The sequence below is a fragment of the Carassius gibelio genome, chromosome A5 (assembly GCF_023724105.1).
Source record: "Carassius gibelio isolate Cgi1373 ecotype wild population from Czech Republic chromosome A5, carGib1.2-hapl.c, whole genome shotgun sequence".
NCBI lineage: Eukaryota > Metazoa > Chordata > Actinopteri > Cypriniformes > Cyprinidae > Carassius > Carassius gibelio.
In genome coordinates, this window is record NC_068375.1 from 19,289,287 (window position 1) to 19,305,288 (window position 16,002).

Here is a 16,002-nt window from a genome sequence, read left to right on the forward strand (position 1 = left end):
TTTCATGAAGTTTACACAAAAACACTGTCATTTGTTATTCTGACGAAATTATGAAATTCTCCAAATTAATTTGTGAAACAAAAATTTTCTCAGGAAAAAAAATCCCATCCAAACAGGGCTTTAATTAACTGAGGATAGTCATTCATTCTGAGCCTGCAGTAACAGTCTTCTATCTTTTATTGCAGTGTTTTCTGGGACCTCTACTGTGCTGCTCCTGAGAGGAGAGAAACCTGTGAGCATTCAAGTGAAGCCAAAGCTTTTCATGACTATGTGAGTATAAATATGTGGTCACTTGATTATCATGATTTTGTACAGTAACCATGTTTTATTGGCTGCTGAAAGCATGAAAACTGTTTTTAAAGACAAATTAAGGAGACATTTAAAACCACTAATAAACCAATGATTGCGTTTTAGTGTTTTGTACTATAAACAAAACCAGTATGAAACCACTGACCTGTACCACAGCCATTACAGCTGGTCTCTGCGGAAACCTTGCAGGATAATTGTGAGTGAGTGTACAGCTCATAGAAGCAGAGATAAGGTGAGCAGGAGGGGAATGGAAAGAGGAAAGGATGATACATTTGTGGTTTGCGCTAGAGGCATTAGAAATGATGTCATACATTTGCGGTCATCTTGGCTATAGGGAGGAGGACACCTTGACCTATTCTGAGTATGAAAGAGAGAGAAATAGAGGAAGCAATAGGAAAGCATAGAGTGAGCGACAGAGTGTGATTAGATTAAAGGCTTGTCTACAAGAAATATTGACCCATTTGGATTAGGTCAAACTCAACATAATAGCATCACATTTCCTCAAAATCCTTGAATAAAACCACGACTCCAACTACAAGTTATGTATCTGTTTGTCTGCCCCAAATTACTGTATATAGACTTCACGACCAGAATCACCAAGATTAAATGCTAACCAGCCATAGTTAATCACAGTAAAAACCTCTGCTTTCAAGGTCATGCTTCAATCATGTGAAGTGCCAGACTGATTCTCATTCATTCATGAAATGTTAAAGGCAATGTTAGAGGCATGTTGTTAAATAAAAAAAATACTTAAAATCGATCTATGGTCGTGGCTACATTGTGTTTAGCAAATTTCATTAAAGTAAGCCATCAGTCATATTTCCATAGGTGTTTTCTTCTTAATTAATCTAAATGTTCATAAGGGTATATATAATTAAATATATAGAAATAACTCAATACTCTATAATAACTATATAATAAATCTCTCTCTCTCTCTCTCTCTCTCTCTACATATATATATATATATATATATATATATATATATATATATATATATATATATATATATATACATATATTGTGTGTGTGTGTGGGTGTGTGTAGTCTTAGTCTGTATTTTGTATGCTTTTTAGCAAAGCAACAGTAATGATTACACGTAACACATATTGTAATATTCTCACTTAAGATACATGAAAACATGATGATGATACATGATAACCAAAATGAAAAGTAACTTAATCCTGAAGAATGATCCAGCGACTTGCTCTGCATTAATTTCCATTGTTTAATGTCCATTTTTAGCGTGGAAATTTAGTCTGCTGTGCTGTAAGTGCTCTTCAGATTATTCTCTGCTGCCTAAACGAGCACATTCCATTTCCTTGGCCGTCATAAACACACTCTATTTTTACCCACTCTCTCTCATTGCCCCCCCCCCCCCCCCCCCCCAAAAAAAAATCTGCTGCCTTTCTGTCGTTTAACAAAAATGGAATGAAGTCTGAAACAATGGAGTACACTTTGCATGCTCTTTTCCTTCAGTCGAAAGTTCCAGTTTTATCGTTACATTAGATGTGAAAAAACATTAAGAAACATTCTTAATTTTATTAAGAAATTTGTCATGATTGCTAGTGCTTAAATAAATTTAAGAATCAGAATATTTTAATTTTTATTCAGTAAATGTATATTTTACTTTCTCATTACAAGCGTTTATTTTAAATAATAGTACGTTTTTACAGTTAGTGATAAGAGGTCAGACTGTTTACACTAGTATAGCTTAAATAATCCACAATAAACTACTAAACTATGTATTCATATTTTAATACATTATTGTTAAATATTTTTATGCAACATTTGTGTCTAGACACACAATCTGAAAGCCTGAATAATGAAACACAACTTACAACATATACTTTTTTTTCACCCACCTGAAACATACATTTCACACAAACTTAACATACTAAAACTTAAATTTGAAAGGTTTTTTTTTTTTTATGGATTGTTTTTACATTTTTTATTTACCCATTGTATAGAAATGCACAATATGTCATATTCACATTGATGTTTCCCTATTAAATATATAAATACATTTGTTGGTATGTAGTTTGTAGCCAAAACTACAAGTAGTTTTATTAATCAGCACCATTTAATAAATCAGCAAATCCTGAGCATATCTGTTTCCCAATTCTTTACATGAACATCCTTCATATTTCCTATTGATGTTCTTCTGTCTGGCTTAGGGCTAGTGTCATCTGCGCTTTCATTTTCTTTATATTCACACAGAGTAGAACACAAACAGCAGCAAATTAAACATGAGAGAAAGAGGGGAAGCACGGCAGCATGAAATAGCTTATAATATTGTGGAGCCTATTCAAGCATGTTAATGAAGATTTTCAGCCCCGAATGGAGAGAGATATTTCACACAGTGTACCCTCATTCAGAGCTTGGAATATTGTTGCTGCACTGAATAGTTTAGCCTGCATGTTTGTCTTAAATGTTTATCTCTTGCCGGAAAACTTTGGGTGCTCCATATTTAGATTTTTACTTGTGTAAGTGACTATGATAACATCTGGGGTTACGACTATAACCTTACATATATGTGTATGTAATCTCAGTATGGTCTGATGCACAATCTGAGCCAGGGTACTTTTAAACACAATTGAAATGATATCCACACACATATTCTCAGAAGTTACTGTAATGTCTGGCTGGCCCTGTTCCAGAGGCCGAGAGCTGGATTCAGGGTGGAGTGTGTTAGCAGCTGGGAAGGGTGTTCATTGTGATTAACTGAAAACACTGGTGTCCTTAAATAACCTCCTCAAACACACATAGAAGCAAACACACACTGGTTAGTTAAAGTCTTCCATCTGTAAAGCAGAGAATGTTTCCAGCAGAGAGAGAGAGACAGCAGGAGAGGATGACCTCATCACTGCATTAGATTAGACTGCAGATATAGTGGGAAAGGTTGTCTGGTGGTTAGAAGACTGCATCATTACCCAGAAGGCTTCTGGCTCCATCTTTAACACACAATCAGTGTTCTAAGTTGTCATGTTGTGCTTTAACAGAACATAAAAATTCGTCTAAACTTAATTTATCTTAAGTGTAGAATTTTAAAAAATGCTCCAAAAGATGCACAAGAGTGAAACACGCTGGCCGAGCATGCTTGAACAGAAATATTTACATTTTAGACAAAAGGTTGTCAATCAATCGTCGAGGCTCCAAACAATTAGTAGCATTCCTGAATGAATAAGTGTTGCTGAAAGAATCTGCTGAAAGTGTTGAGTGAGAGATTTAATGACTCACACTTAAACACAAGCTTTATGTTGGCATACCTTACTAAGATGAGATTTTCTAGATAGTTTGGACTTTTTATTATTTACATAAATGGACAAAGGTGAAAATATTTAGACAAAAGATGTCTAGACAACCTTAATCCCATTATTGCCATTCTGACCAAAGTGTGCATGTGCTCATGACGTACACATTGACATGACATGCATAATACGCAGATTAAAAATTATAGCAGAGAAGAGAAATTAGCATTTATATCCAATGGTATAGGTGCACGAACAGAAATTAGTGCAGTGGAATGGCAAGACATCACAGGCAGGGTCACATAGTGACCATGAAGCTTAAACGCGCATCTGGTGTAAGCAGCATCAGCTTCTGTATCTTAACAGCACCCATATTTTATGGGACTCACAGCTTAAAATGACCTACCTAACTTAAAATTGTAATAGTTCCTGACTTCAGTGTGCTACACACACAATTTTCTGAGTGTCTTTGGCAAGAAGACCCATTGGGCTTTACTGTCCATCATCCAGAGTTGATAATGCTCAAAAATATAAAAAGTTATAGACATTGAAGTGCCTTGAAAACTGATTTATTTTATTTAATATAAAAATACATGAAATAAGTCCTGGAGAAATCCAGAAAAGTCATGGGTTGAGTGTCGGCTTAGTTTCTATTTCAAATCTGAAGAAGATGCCATAAAAAAATGAGATTCCTGCAATAATTTTTCGGAGACTATGTCTAGTCCCCCCCCCCCAATAATCACATTCTATTCATATATAAACGCATTTACATTAATAGCTTTCTATCATATGCTGATTATCAGTCATAGAGATGGTAATCATGCAGATACAGCCACATTCACCACAAAACACATACATATATATGAAGAAAAAATAAAGAAATAATTATTTACACAAAAAAACGATCGCTGTTACACCCCCATCATATGACAGGTATATCACAGCATGCGCCACGAGCCGTCACAAGAGAGCACCAGAATTGTAATAAACAATATTCTGCTTATCTTTGAATTATTTTTTTTAGTTGATGGTCTCAATCTGTTAGTGACATAGTATGCTACAAAACCATGCTGTTTTTTTTATTACTGTGACGCAGTATTTTGAGTTTAGGTTATTCCATAACAGATACGAACAATATTGGCCTTTGAAGACGTTTTTTGTTCTTGAAGCCCTTCTCTAGCAGATGACGTCTTATGGTTATTGGGCTGCAGTCAGCATCATTAAGGGCCTTAATTTGGGTCGAGGATCGACCTGTGTCTTCAAGGACAACCCGTTGGATCCTGCGGCTCAGTGCAGGTATAATCTTTTTGGGTCTACCACTTGACTTTTTGTCCCATACCTCTCAGGATTTTTTAAGAAATGTAAAATGACTGTCTTACTGCGTCCAACCTCGGCAGCGATGGCGCGTTGTGAGAGACCTTGCTTGTGCAGCTCAACAATCCTGCCACGTTCAGAAAGAGAAAGCCTTTTTGCCTTTGCCATCAGGAGATCTTGACAGTATGACTGCTTGAAAAGCAATGACATGAAAGCCATATTTTTGTGCAGATTTGACCTTTTTATGGCTATGGTCTTAAACTTTTGATCAGCTGATGAACAGTCTGTTTGAGTTTAAATGCAGTTTTCAATAAATTGCCTATACTCTATTTTTTGTCTCTTGCTCCTGTTTCTTCTTTTGGCATTTTGAAGCAGCACTTACAACCCGGTTATGATCCACTAGTGCGAAATGTGTAAAATTTGCAAGCATCCTCTGGTCTTAAGATTTTGTTCAGGAGTATATATATATATATGTATGTATTAATTAGTTGCAGCGCAGCACTTCACGTCTGATGTGAGACAGACTTAAAATGCAGTAAACAGTAAAACAGTTGCGGTACAAATTAATATGTTAATTAGTACATTTAGAAATGTAAAATAATTTGAAAACAAATACTAGTTTACCTCATCCAGCAGCAAAATGAAATGTTTTGCACAGCTTAATAAGCTAAATGGACTTTGCTGACATCGCCTCACACACTCAAGTTTAAGTATAAGTATTTATAAAAAAATTTGTTTTTGTGAAAACTTGTAGGCCTATATGAATTGTAAATCCTGTTTTTACAGTCTGTTACTATAGACATTGCCTTACCCCACTCATATGGTATTCATTTTATTTGTGCAGATAAAAAGTCTTAAATTTGAGCTTAAAAATCCTGCAGAAACCCAGAGTAGCTGAAATATCCCCACCATAAATCACAACAGATTAAAACATTCTATTTAGGACTATATATGATATAAAGTACATTACTTTCTACCTATATAAATCCACATACATTTTTTTTGTGTTTGTTTTGTTTTTTAAAAAAATTCTGCATTTCTATTTGGTATGTACAGGAAGTGCCAAATGGCATGACGGGATGAATAGATGTGGGGGGCGAGGGAGAGATTAGTAGAGGAGGGCAGCTAGTCTTCCTTCCTGTCTGTATCATTGGTATATTTCCTGTTGTTATATTGGTCTGTCTGTGTTCTCGGCTGGCTTTAAAGTCTAATCTTACAATCCTATACACATGGCTCAGCTTCAGCTGTCACTATTTCTGTTGTCTCTCGGGGGAGCTTATGTAACAAGTCACATGTGAGATGTGAAAATGAGAGCAAAATAGGTCAGTTGAAATAGTGAACAGGATTTGTTATTTGATTAAATGTGATTTCCTTAATTATAAATAGTGCTTGTATTTTGGATGAATTCCTGTGTGTGAATTTGATGTTTTTGTATTTCAATAGATGAATATCTTTGGATTGTTTGGTTAGTTTAAGTGTACTGCACTCTTTGTGTGCAAAAGGCAAATAAGAAGACTTAAGTGTGCTGTAGCACTATCCCTCTTTCAGGGACTTTTATTATGAAAGAGCTTATTTAGCTGTGCAAAATGCTGTTCGTCAAGGCCACAAACTCATTTAACCTGTCCAAAACCAAATGGCTTCTGAGTAAAAGGAAATCTGTACCATATGAACTGTTGTCGACTTGCTGCGCAAGTGTCAAAATGTCCTCCACAATTTCATTGATTACTTCAATTTTTCCAAACATTCCGCAAAATCGTCTATTAATAATTGTTTATTACCATCGACTGTGAGTGATGTCACATCCCAATGCAAACACGCCCAATAAAATGGCCCCACCCCTGTTACTTGATTGACAGGTTTCCATGTAGACATCGGAAATTCAAATGCAAAAGGAATTGCGATTCCATTTGAGTTTTGGCAGTTTACATGCGCAGTGCAGAGAGAGTGAAAAAGCAAATGTGGTAATTAATATTGCCATTTAAATATGACAGGCTCATAGCTCTTAAGACATGAGAAATGCATTTGCAAATGGACTTTGCTTTTCAATTTGAAATTTGGCACTCACTGCATTCGCGAAAGCAAAAATGCAAACGGTAATGCAAGATTTGCATTTGCATTTGGATTATGTCACAATTTATGCGTCCAGATTTTGAAAACGTAAATGAAAATACAATTTGAAATTCCATTTGAAAATAGTCCAGAAAATCCTTCCATACTATTGTTACACTTCTTTTAAACTGAAATTAGGAAAGTTTGCTTTCAGTTTACTTTTTTATATACTTCTCAGAAATGTACTTAAAATGATATTTATGATAAACATACTATACTCCTAGAATCCGTGTTTTCATTATTATACAGTAGAGGGGCTAGTACACATGTTCTGCACAGAATTTCCAAAAAAAAAAAAAAACAAGCGGAGAAAAAAAAGAAACAACAGATAGTAAAACATGTAATCGAACATGATCATCTGACATGAAATGTTGAATAAAATGTTGACCGCTGAAGAGGTAATAATTACAGTCAAGCTTTGGGTGTTGATTGACTCCATCTCCATCCATTTTGATTATCATTTTGAATTCAATTCATAGTCTTTTTTCAGCGTTTTGTTCAAAAAGGTAATTTTCTTTATTTTTTATGAAACTTACCCACATTAAAGTGTTTAAAAAAGAATGCATAAAATAGAATAATATGTTTTCGTTTAAAAGCAGATTATGTTCTTTCTTTTTTTTTTATGTTCAGATATTCAGACAACAAAATATTTACAAATTCAAACCTAAAATAGGTACATAGTAGTATACTTAAAGTATGATATAAAGTTCACTTAAAGAAAACTTATGAGTATACTTGCAGTATAAAACTACTAAACTAGTAGTTTACTGAGACTATACTTAAAAGTGTACAAAGTATTTAATTAGTAAACTATCAGTAAACCTATAAGTTCACTTTTAATTAATATAATTGCAGTACAAACTACAAACATAGAGGTAAACTAGTTGTGTAGTCAAAGTTTGTTACTGTTATATTTAAAGTATACTTAAAAGTATACTTGTATATACTAGAAAGTGGGCCAATTTAGTCCCAAGGAGTATTGAAAAAGTACACTTACAAGTATACTACTAGAACACTGATATCTGTATACTTGCTACATTAAGTATACTTAAAAATATATTTGAACTGTACTTAAGTATACTTGGTAAAATAAACTTGAAGTATACTACATCTTGGTAAGGGTAGAACTCATTCAAGGAAGAACTTTGACCACATATTATAAAAGCACCTGAGCTTCACATGCTCCGGCACCTTCATCAGTTATCAGACCATCATACTTCCCTTGATTCGACTTCAGGATGCCCGACCTATTATCTATCGCTCATAATTGCACATTACTGTGCATTGAAGTATAAGTTGATTAGGTGCATGTTAATGGTTGGCTTTCACTTTTGTTGCTTTTATTAACTTGTTTGCCATAATAGATCAGTTCAAGCTAATTGCTTCCCCCTCTGTCATGTTCTGACTGACACACCTGGTTCACTGCTATACTATACTGAAACTAGCCCTTACTGTCTTCAAGGTAGCCCTTCTTTACACTTTGGTTTATGTTCCATTTAGAATTCCAGTTTTCCTTACCTCATTGATCCCCCACGTAAGAGTTATTACATCCTGGACCTAATGCTGTCTGTTTCTCTCATTTGATCTGAGTAGAATAATTTCTCTCTCTGAGTGTGAGCAATAGGGATGTTGTCCCTAAAACAGCTGATGAGAAAGTCTAGATGAGGGGACTTTCCATTCTAATGAGTAGAGAAAGTCTCTCTACCCAGCCAGCCACTGGAGGAATCTTTCTCTCTCTCTCTCTCTCTCTCTATCTCTCTCTCTCCCTTATTGCAGAAAGAAGGAGCAAATCTAATAAATATGGAAATGTATGAACTTAGAGACAGAGAGAGCTGCTGCAGGCTTAATTCTCAAGAATCTGGAACATATTGGCTATGTACTGTGTATAGCTGTTTCTTTACAAAGTAAGAAAAGATATGTTTAAAATTTTCATATAGGATAAATAATTTCCATTGAACTTGAATATGCTGGTGCAGTATCTGTCCCTAAAATGTGATTGTGTGAATCATAATTTTCCCTCGTTTTTGTTTTTGTGATGAAATACATAAGTGGAAGTTAAAGTGACGTGACATTCAGCCAAGTATGGTGACCCATACTCAGAATTCGTGCTCTGCATTTAACCCATCCAAAGTGCACACACACAGAGCAGTGAACACACACACACACACACACACACACACACACACACACCCGGAGCAGTGGGCAGCCATTTATGCTGCGGCGCCCGGGGAACAGTTGGTGTTTCAGTGCCTTGCTCAAGTCGTGGTATCGAGGGTGGAGAGAGCACAGTACATGCACTCCCCCCACCCACAATTCCTGTGGGCCCAAGACTCGAACTCACAACCCTTCGATTGAGAATCTGACTCTCTAACCATTAGGCCACGACTTCCCCAAAATGACTGATCGGCCATTATTACCCTTTATTACCTTTGGGTACATGGCTCTGGGTATGGTCTAGTATGGTCAGGTAACTGATGTGAGTGCATGTATGGGCAAACAGGGGAAAGCAGTTGCTTTTCTTCCATTTCCAAAGAGTAGAAAGCCTAAACCCCCAGAGAAACTGTAGTACATCAACACTAGTGCTGTTAATTATTCAGTGGACAAAATGTGTTTGCCAGAAGGTGCAACTTCTCAGTGTCTATGTCTTCCCACTGTATCATATTTCATCTCATTGTTCAAGCTTTAGCTTTGTGTGTTTGTGTGCGCATGTTTTTGCTAGAGCAGGTGATATCAGACATGAGGTGAAGCGGTTACATCTGTGTACTGATAGCTGTTTAATGACCTCCCTCTCTGTAGTCACCTCTGCTGCAAATATAAGTGTCTTTTGGAAATGCATTATGCTCTTCATGCTTAATGTGTTCACAGTGTGCCTGTGCTTATTGTGCAGGGACTTTTGCATGTGACTTTGTAGGGTACTGTAATTTGTCTGGCCATAAAAACAAACTGCAATTTTTATACAGTGCTGATTTTGAAAGTCATTTCTGCTGTTGGTTTATTACTTCAAAATGTCCTTTCATTTTCTGATTATAACATGCATGTTTTTACCAAAGCGATATGTAACATGTGATATGTAACATCCGACTCTTCTACAATCTTCCTGTGTCCTTTATGCTGTTTTTCTTAGAGGCTATTTGAGGATATTTTTATCAGAGTTTTGTGTGTGTGCGTGTGTGTGTCCTGTAGAGTGCAGCAGCGACACAAAGTCCGGTGATTGGAAGTCCTCCTGGAGATGGTATGCCTTTGCCCCCAGGATTTTTTCAGGTAAACACACACACACACACACACACACACACACATTACAAGTATTGCACTTTGTTCATAGAGCTCACTAATCTAGTTTGATAAACAGATTTTTCAGATTAATTTTTCAGATTATGAATGAACGGCGCAATTAAATATTTATTTAGGCCCTGAAAACTATGTGTTGTTGTTTGAAACAGCAGATTATGCAAGGGATTTCCATTCTTTCATTTTTTTTAATTGGAAAGAAAAGATGTGTGACTTTTCAATTATTTGTTTAATTATCTGTTATAATATGCTGTGTTTTTTTTAAAGGAGAATTTCAAATGCATAAAGGCTTGACTGTGTGTACAGTGATAATGCTAAATTTGCATTTAAGTAAATTTTTCCACACTTGAATTTGTATTTGTATTTTTTAAATACATCTGTATTTGTGCCCATATCTGCTTACCAGAAATGTGGACCTTTTTTAAAGAAAGAATTAAGAAATAGAACAGTAAAGGAAATGCTAGGGTTAAGTCTAGTAGGGAAGTAATCATTTTGAACTATTTGCAAAATAAGAATTTAAATTATGCACACATTCACTCTTATTTTTGTATGTAAAAAAATGCAAAACATTTGCTGGTTCGTCCGTTTTTTTACGTTCAGGCACTGGGGTGGACAATTTGGCCATTTCTATATATTGGGGGCACTTGTCACCCTCAATGTATATGATGGTTTATGTACTTGCATTCAAATAAGACCAAGAATATGCATTTAAAAAGCAAATAGGGTCATTTTTTGATTTCATGTGAACTTTTGTGATTTTTACATTGAGTGGTGAATTAAAGCCACTTATGTTGATGATGAAGTTTAACCCAGATCATTTGACTTCAGCAGTGAAGTTAAACATCTGTTCCAAGAGCCTGAATTGCAGATTTAAAAAATAAATACACTATTGCCATCTGGTGGTATGATTTATGGTTGCTCTGGTTTGCCTGTGTGATATGGATTGAATTGATCAGTTGTTCTCTGTTTTTGTATTTCCTCAGCAGTTTATGTCTCCTCGATACCCAGGTGGGCCCAGAGGTTCTCTAAGAATACCCAGTCAGGTATTTTCACTCATATATTCTGTCTTTACGATCAGTGCATTCGAAAACTAGTTCAGTACTTCAATCTAGTTTGTTTTGAACAGGCTTTGGGGCCTGGGAACCAGATGCTCCTACCCAGTGGGATGGATCTTACAAGGCAGCCAGGTATTTAAAATACAAACAACTGTGTACATTTTGAAATACATGCTATATAATCAAGTCCACAAAGACACTTCTACAACTTCTGTGTTTCTTTATGTGTTTCTAACTTTATTATCAAGTTTGACTGATATCCTCCCAAATTTATAGAAATTGTGAAAAGAAAGTGTGTAGATTATGTTAACAGCCATAATAATACATGAAGTTATGAAATATGAAACCTGTTTGCATGATCCCTCCGGTACAATCTGCCCCGCTCCAAACGGGTCTCAAACCCTAGTCTCCGACAGGGGAAGTGGACAAGCCAACAACCAATGCCTCTACCTGGGGCGCCTCTTGAGATCAGGGGAGGGAGGTTTACCTCTGTTACATTTGCTTCCTTTTTCCCATTTGTAAGGCCCTCCCAACATGAGTGGGCCCATGCAGCGGATCACCCCTCGAGGAATGGTTCCTATTGGACCACAGGTAAGTTATCCATGGATAATTAGGTACATTTGTAAAAGCACAGACTTTACTGTAATGTGTTATTGGTTATTATTTGGTTTTTTAGAACTATAGTGGTGGGATGAGACCTCCCGTAAATGCCATAATGGGACCCGGGATGCCTGGGATTAACATGTAATTGTGTTCTTCTTTCATGTTTTCATTTTTGGGTGGACTATCCCTTTAAGTCAGAATCCCTATTGTACTACTGTATAAACACTGAATATTTGTATACTGTTGTGTAAAGGGGTCTTGCAGGAGGAAGACCATGGCCAAATCCTCCAAATAACAATTCGGTTAGTTCTAAACATGGCATGTGATAACTGATATAGTCTAATATCCTAAACAATATAAATACCAGTACTTTCTCCCCGCAGATCCCTTATTCATCTGCATCTCCAGGCAGTTATTCAGTAAGTAATGTAATGTTGTCCATGGTTTTTTGTTGTTGTTGTAGTTACCTTGTCTGAGGTAACATTGGGTCATCTGAATAAGCAGAATCAGTGTGTTTGCAGGGTCCCCCAGCAGGAGGCGGCCCTCCAGGCACACCCATCATGCCCAGTCCTGCAGGTAACAGATCCGGGATCAGTCAGCACAATACTAGTCCTGCATAAAATCTATGGCAGCTTTCATTGGCCAAGGCCCTCCCATGACAAGTATAGGTCTCTGCAGGAAAGTAATGGGAGTTACGAGATCAAGGTGTTTTTACACCATGATACCTGATTAGTTGATGTAATAGTGACGTTAGGTTTAGGGGTGTTGTTGGGTAAGGGGGATCATTTAGATTGCATGATTCAGAAACACAGTTATAAACTCGACGGCTTTTTTCTTTCATGAGGGGTTTGACGCCACAGCAGTTTTGTTTCCAGGCAAAATGTAAAAGAATGCGGCATGTCTCCCGTATAATTCAAACAATCCGATGAAGACTTCGACACTCCTGAAGTTTTTCCATGGCTGTGTCCAAATTCAGGGTCTACATCCTTCGGAGGACTCATTTGAAGGATGTTACGTCACAGCGCCGCGACGAAGGCTGTCCAAATTCGTAGGATCCTTCAAATGCGGCCCACAAATACGTCCTCCTTTTCCCCGAATTAGAAGGATGGGTGTGGTGCATCCTTTCGCGTCCTACCTATCCCATAATTCTTTTCGGCAGGACGAAGCGAGTGGTAGCGGAGTGGGGGAGGAGTATTATTTTCGAAGTTTTTTTAAAACTGGCTTTTCAAAAATATATATTTTCAGTGGTTTTCTATTAGGCACTTTGTTTTAGCGTTAAGCATTTTTTTTTTACATGTGTACGTGTATATGTCAAAAAAAACCCCCAAAAAAACGTTTACTTTCGTAAACTAGCTTCTTCCTTACTGCCTGTGTGAATATCCCCTTACACACATCTTATTTCTAAGGACGAAAGAGCAGCCAGAAGTGCTTATAAAGCTCCGGGGAGAGAACGATGAGCTCTTCACCCGCGTCTTGCTTAGTGCTGTCACGGTTGCTAGGCGACAAGACATGAGCAACGGGTAAGGGAGGGAACTGAAAGAAGGGTAGGCTGTCCAAATTCACAAACACCGACTTCCGGTTTTTGCGGTCGTCGGAGGACCCCTCCTCCTTCAACGGGGTAGGAAGGATCCTAAGGAGGATGCAGACCCTGAATTTGGACACAGCTACTGTTTGTGTCCCTCATGCATCAGACGAGGCTGATGACTAGCACAACACTAACAACTTCAAAACCAAAGTGCTCTGTAAAGCCTTGTGCATGCCCTCGTGCAAGTCGATTAGATCAAATTGTAAAAAGACAGCATCACATATTCTTCTTGAATGAGGCAAGTTTATAAATAGACTAGATTTTATTCAATACTTTTTATCAGTATTTCAATATTTAAAATATGGATCAAATAAATTATTGAACTCAGTATTTGTGTGCTGTTTAGAGTAAGACACATTTCATTCTTTACCCAAGTCATTTATTTTGTCTTTAATTAATTAATAACTAATGTGATGTACAATATTGATTTAGAGTCAAACAACTCGAGTGACAACATGTACAGCTTGATCAGCTCAGTCCCTCCAAATGGAAACAGACCGAATGTGAGTCTTGGCAATTTTTAACTATATTTGTATAAAGTATATTGTTTTTCTTATGGTATTTTTCCTTTCAGTTTCCATTGGGTTCGGGTCCTGATGGCCCAATAGGCAGCATGGCAAGCATGGAGCCTCATCATATGAATGGTTCATTAGGTGAGACAGATTTGACAAACACAACACAATGCCAAACACACACACACACACACACACACACACACACACACACACACACACATATATATATATATATATATATTCCATCCATTTGCACATTTCCACCTTTACTACTTTTCATTGAATTCTCTGAAGTCTTTTCCTTTTCCCTCCATTCAACAGCAGGATCTGGTGACATTGAAAGCCTCCCAAAGGTACGGGACATTTCCATACCGCTTTGACAGACATTTAAACAGTGACACCATTTATCTGAAATTCATTTGTGTTTTTTGTTCTTAAACTCAATTTTCACTTACATCAGAGCTCACCAGGAAACCTCAGCATGAATAATCAGCCTGGCACACCAAGAGATGATGGAGAAATGGGCGGCAACTTCCTCAACCCATTTCATAGTGAAAGCGTATGTATGCAGAAAGCCTTTTCTGTAGAATCGTTTGAGTTAAATACGGCAGCAGATGAAATTAAAACTACCTTCCTGTCTTGCAGTATTCTCCAAACATGACAATGAGTGTGTGAGAGGACAGCGCAGGAGTAATTTTCACCGTGTTCAGCAAAAAACTGAATCTTCTCCCAGCAGACTATTTCGATTTTCTACTCATTTTGTTTTTGGTGAACTGTTTTGAATTAGTGACGTCATCCTACACCAAATCTGAATAAACATAAGCAAGCCATGAAAGAAAGCTGAAACACCTAGAAGAAGCTTTTTCAACATTCCATGGTTAATATGTCCCGTCTCCTGTTTGGGCATAATACATTTTTACAAGTATTTTTTATGTACCTTTTTTATGTAAAAGCTTTTTTTTTCTGTCCTAAAATCCCAAGAAGCCCTCAGTATCTCATATAGTGACTTCCTCCACTGTTAGATCATTTACACAATTATACCTTGTTATGATTGAACAGCAGAAAAAAATATTTTTGTTGTTGATTGAACGAAACTTGATATTTCAAGGCCTTCACGTTATTTTCCCATTTAGACGAGGATTTGATCAGACAACGGTTACTGACAAAATCGTGCTTTATCAAACGCATTTGGGCAAACCAAAGTTTGGCTTGATTTCAGTTGTGCTTTGAAACAAGACAAATGTACAGTATATCCCTAAACATAATGGACTAACCCCCAAATTTTTAGGACTGACCTCAAGATTTCTTGTCACGTTGGACTTATTCTTGTAAATACAGCTGTGAATCTGTGAAGAATTTGGATATGCTGATATAAAAACCATTTTCACCATTTGTAGTTGTTTTTGAGTTTGTAACCTTTTTGGTCATTCTTGTACATTCTTGCTGGGTTGATAGTCAACTAATATTCTTGCTAGATATGAAATAATTTGATCAGGTCTCTGGTTAAATGGCTTGACTTAGACAAACCAGTATAAAAATATCAGTGTTCAAAGCACTTTTAAACAAGATTTGAAGCCTTAACTTACATAATTTGCATCTTTACACCCTACTGTCAAAAGGGTTGGAACCGGGAAGATTTTTTTTTTTATATATATATACATTTAATTTAAAGGTGCTGTAGGGAAAATATTTTGTACATATTTATTAAACCTGCCATTATGTCCTGACAGTAGAATATGAGACAGATAATCTGTGAAAAAAATCAAGCTCCTCTGGCTCCTCCCAGTGGTCCTATTGCCATTTGCAGAAAGTCATGCGCTCCCGGTAAAAAACAACCAATCAGAGCTGCGGTCCGTAACTTTGTTTGTGTTCAAAATGTAGAAAGATTAACATAATAAGCGAGTACACCATGAATCCATTTTCCGAACCGTGTTTTTAGCTTGTCCTGAATCACTAGGGTGCACCTATAATAAGTG

At 36.7% G+C, this 16,002-nt stretch overlaps 1 protein-coding gene across 3 annotated transcripts in view; it reads left to right on the forward strand.

Annotated features, from left to right (window-relative positions):
- LOC127999566 (single-stranded DNA-binding protein 2) overlaps window positions 1-15,416 on the forward strand; it is a 29,536-nt gene extending 14,120 nt beyond the window's left edge. Inside the window, exons 4-17 of one of the 3 annotated variants that reach the window (XM_052592194.1) lie at window positions 186-270; window positions 10,164-10,241; window positions 11,252-11,311; window positions 11,395-11,455; window positions 11,847-11,914; window positions 12,000-12,067; window positions 12,180-12,228; window positions 12,310-12,345; window positions 12,448-12,502; window positions 13,944-14,014; window positions 14,086-14,164; window positions 14,348-14,379; window positions 14,487-14,585; window positions 14,672-15,416. In XM_052592194.1, coding sequence (XP_052448154.1) covers window positions 186-270; window positions 10,164-10,241; window positions 11,252-11,311; window positions 11,395-11,455; window positions 11,847-11,914; window positions 12,000-12,067; window positions 12,180-12,228; window positions 12,310-12,345; window positions 12,448-12,502; window positions 13,944-14,014; window positions 14,086-14,164; window positions 14,348-14,379; window positions 14,487-14,585; window positions 14,672-14,701 — 871 coding nt within the window. In that variant the 3' untranslated portion in view covers window positions 14,702-15,416. The remainder of the gene's footprint in view (window positions 1-185; window positions 271-10,163; window positions 10,242-11,251; window positions 11,312-11,394; window positions 11,456-11,846; window positions 11,915-11,999; window positions 12,068-12,179; window positions 12,229-12,309; window positions 12,346-12,447; window positions 12,503-13,943; window positions 14,015-14,085; window positions 14,165-14,347; window positions 14,380-14,486; window positions 14,586-14,671) is intronic. The other 2 variants (XM_052592196.1, XM_052592195.1) reach the window with 2 other exon arrangements.
- Window positions 15,417-16,002: the final 586 nt, after the last annotated feature.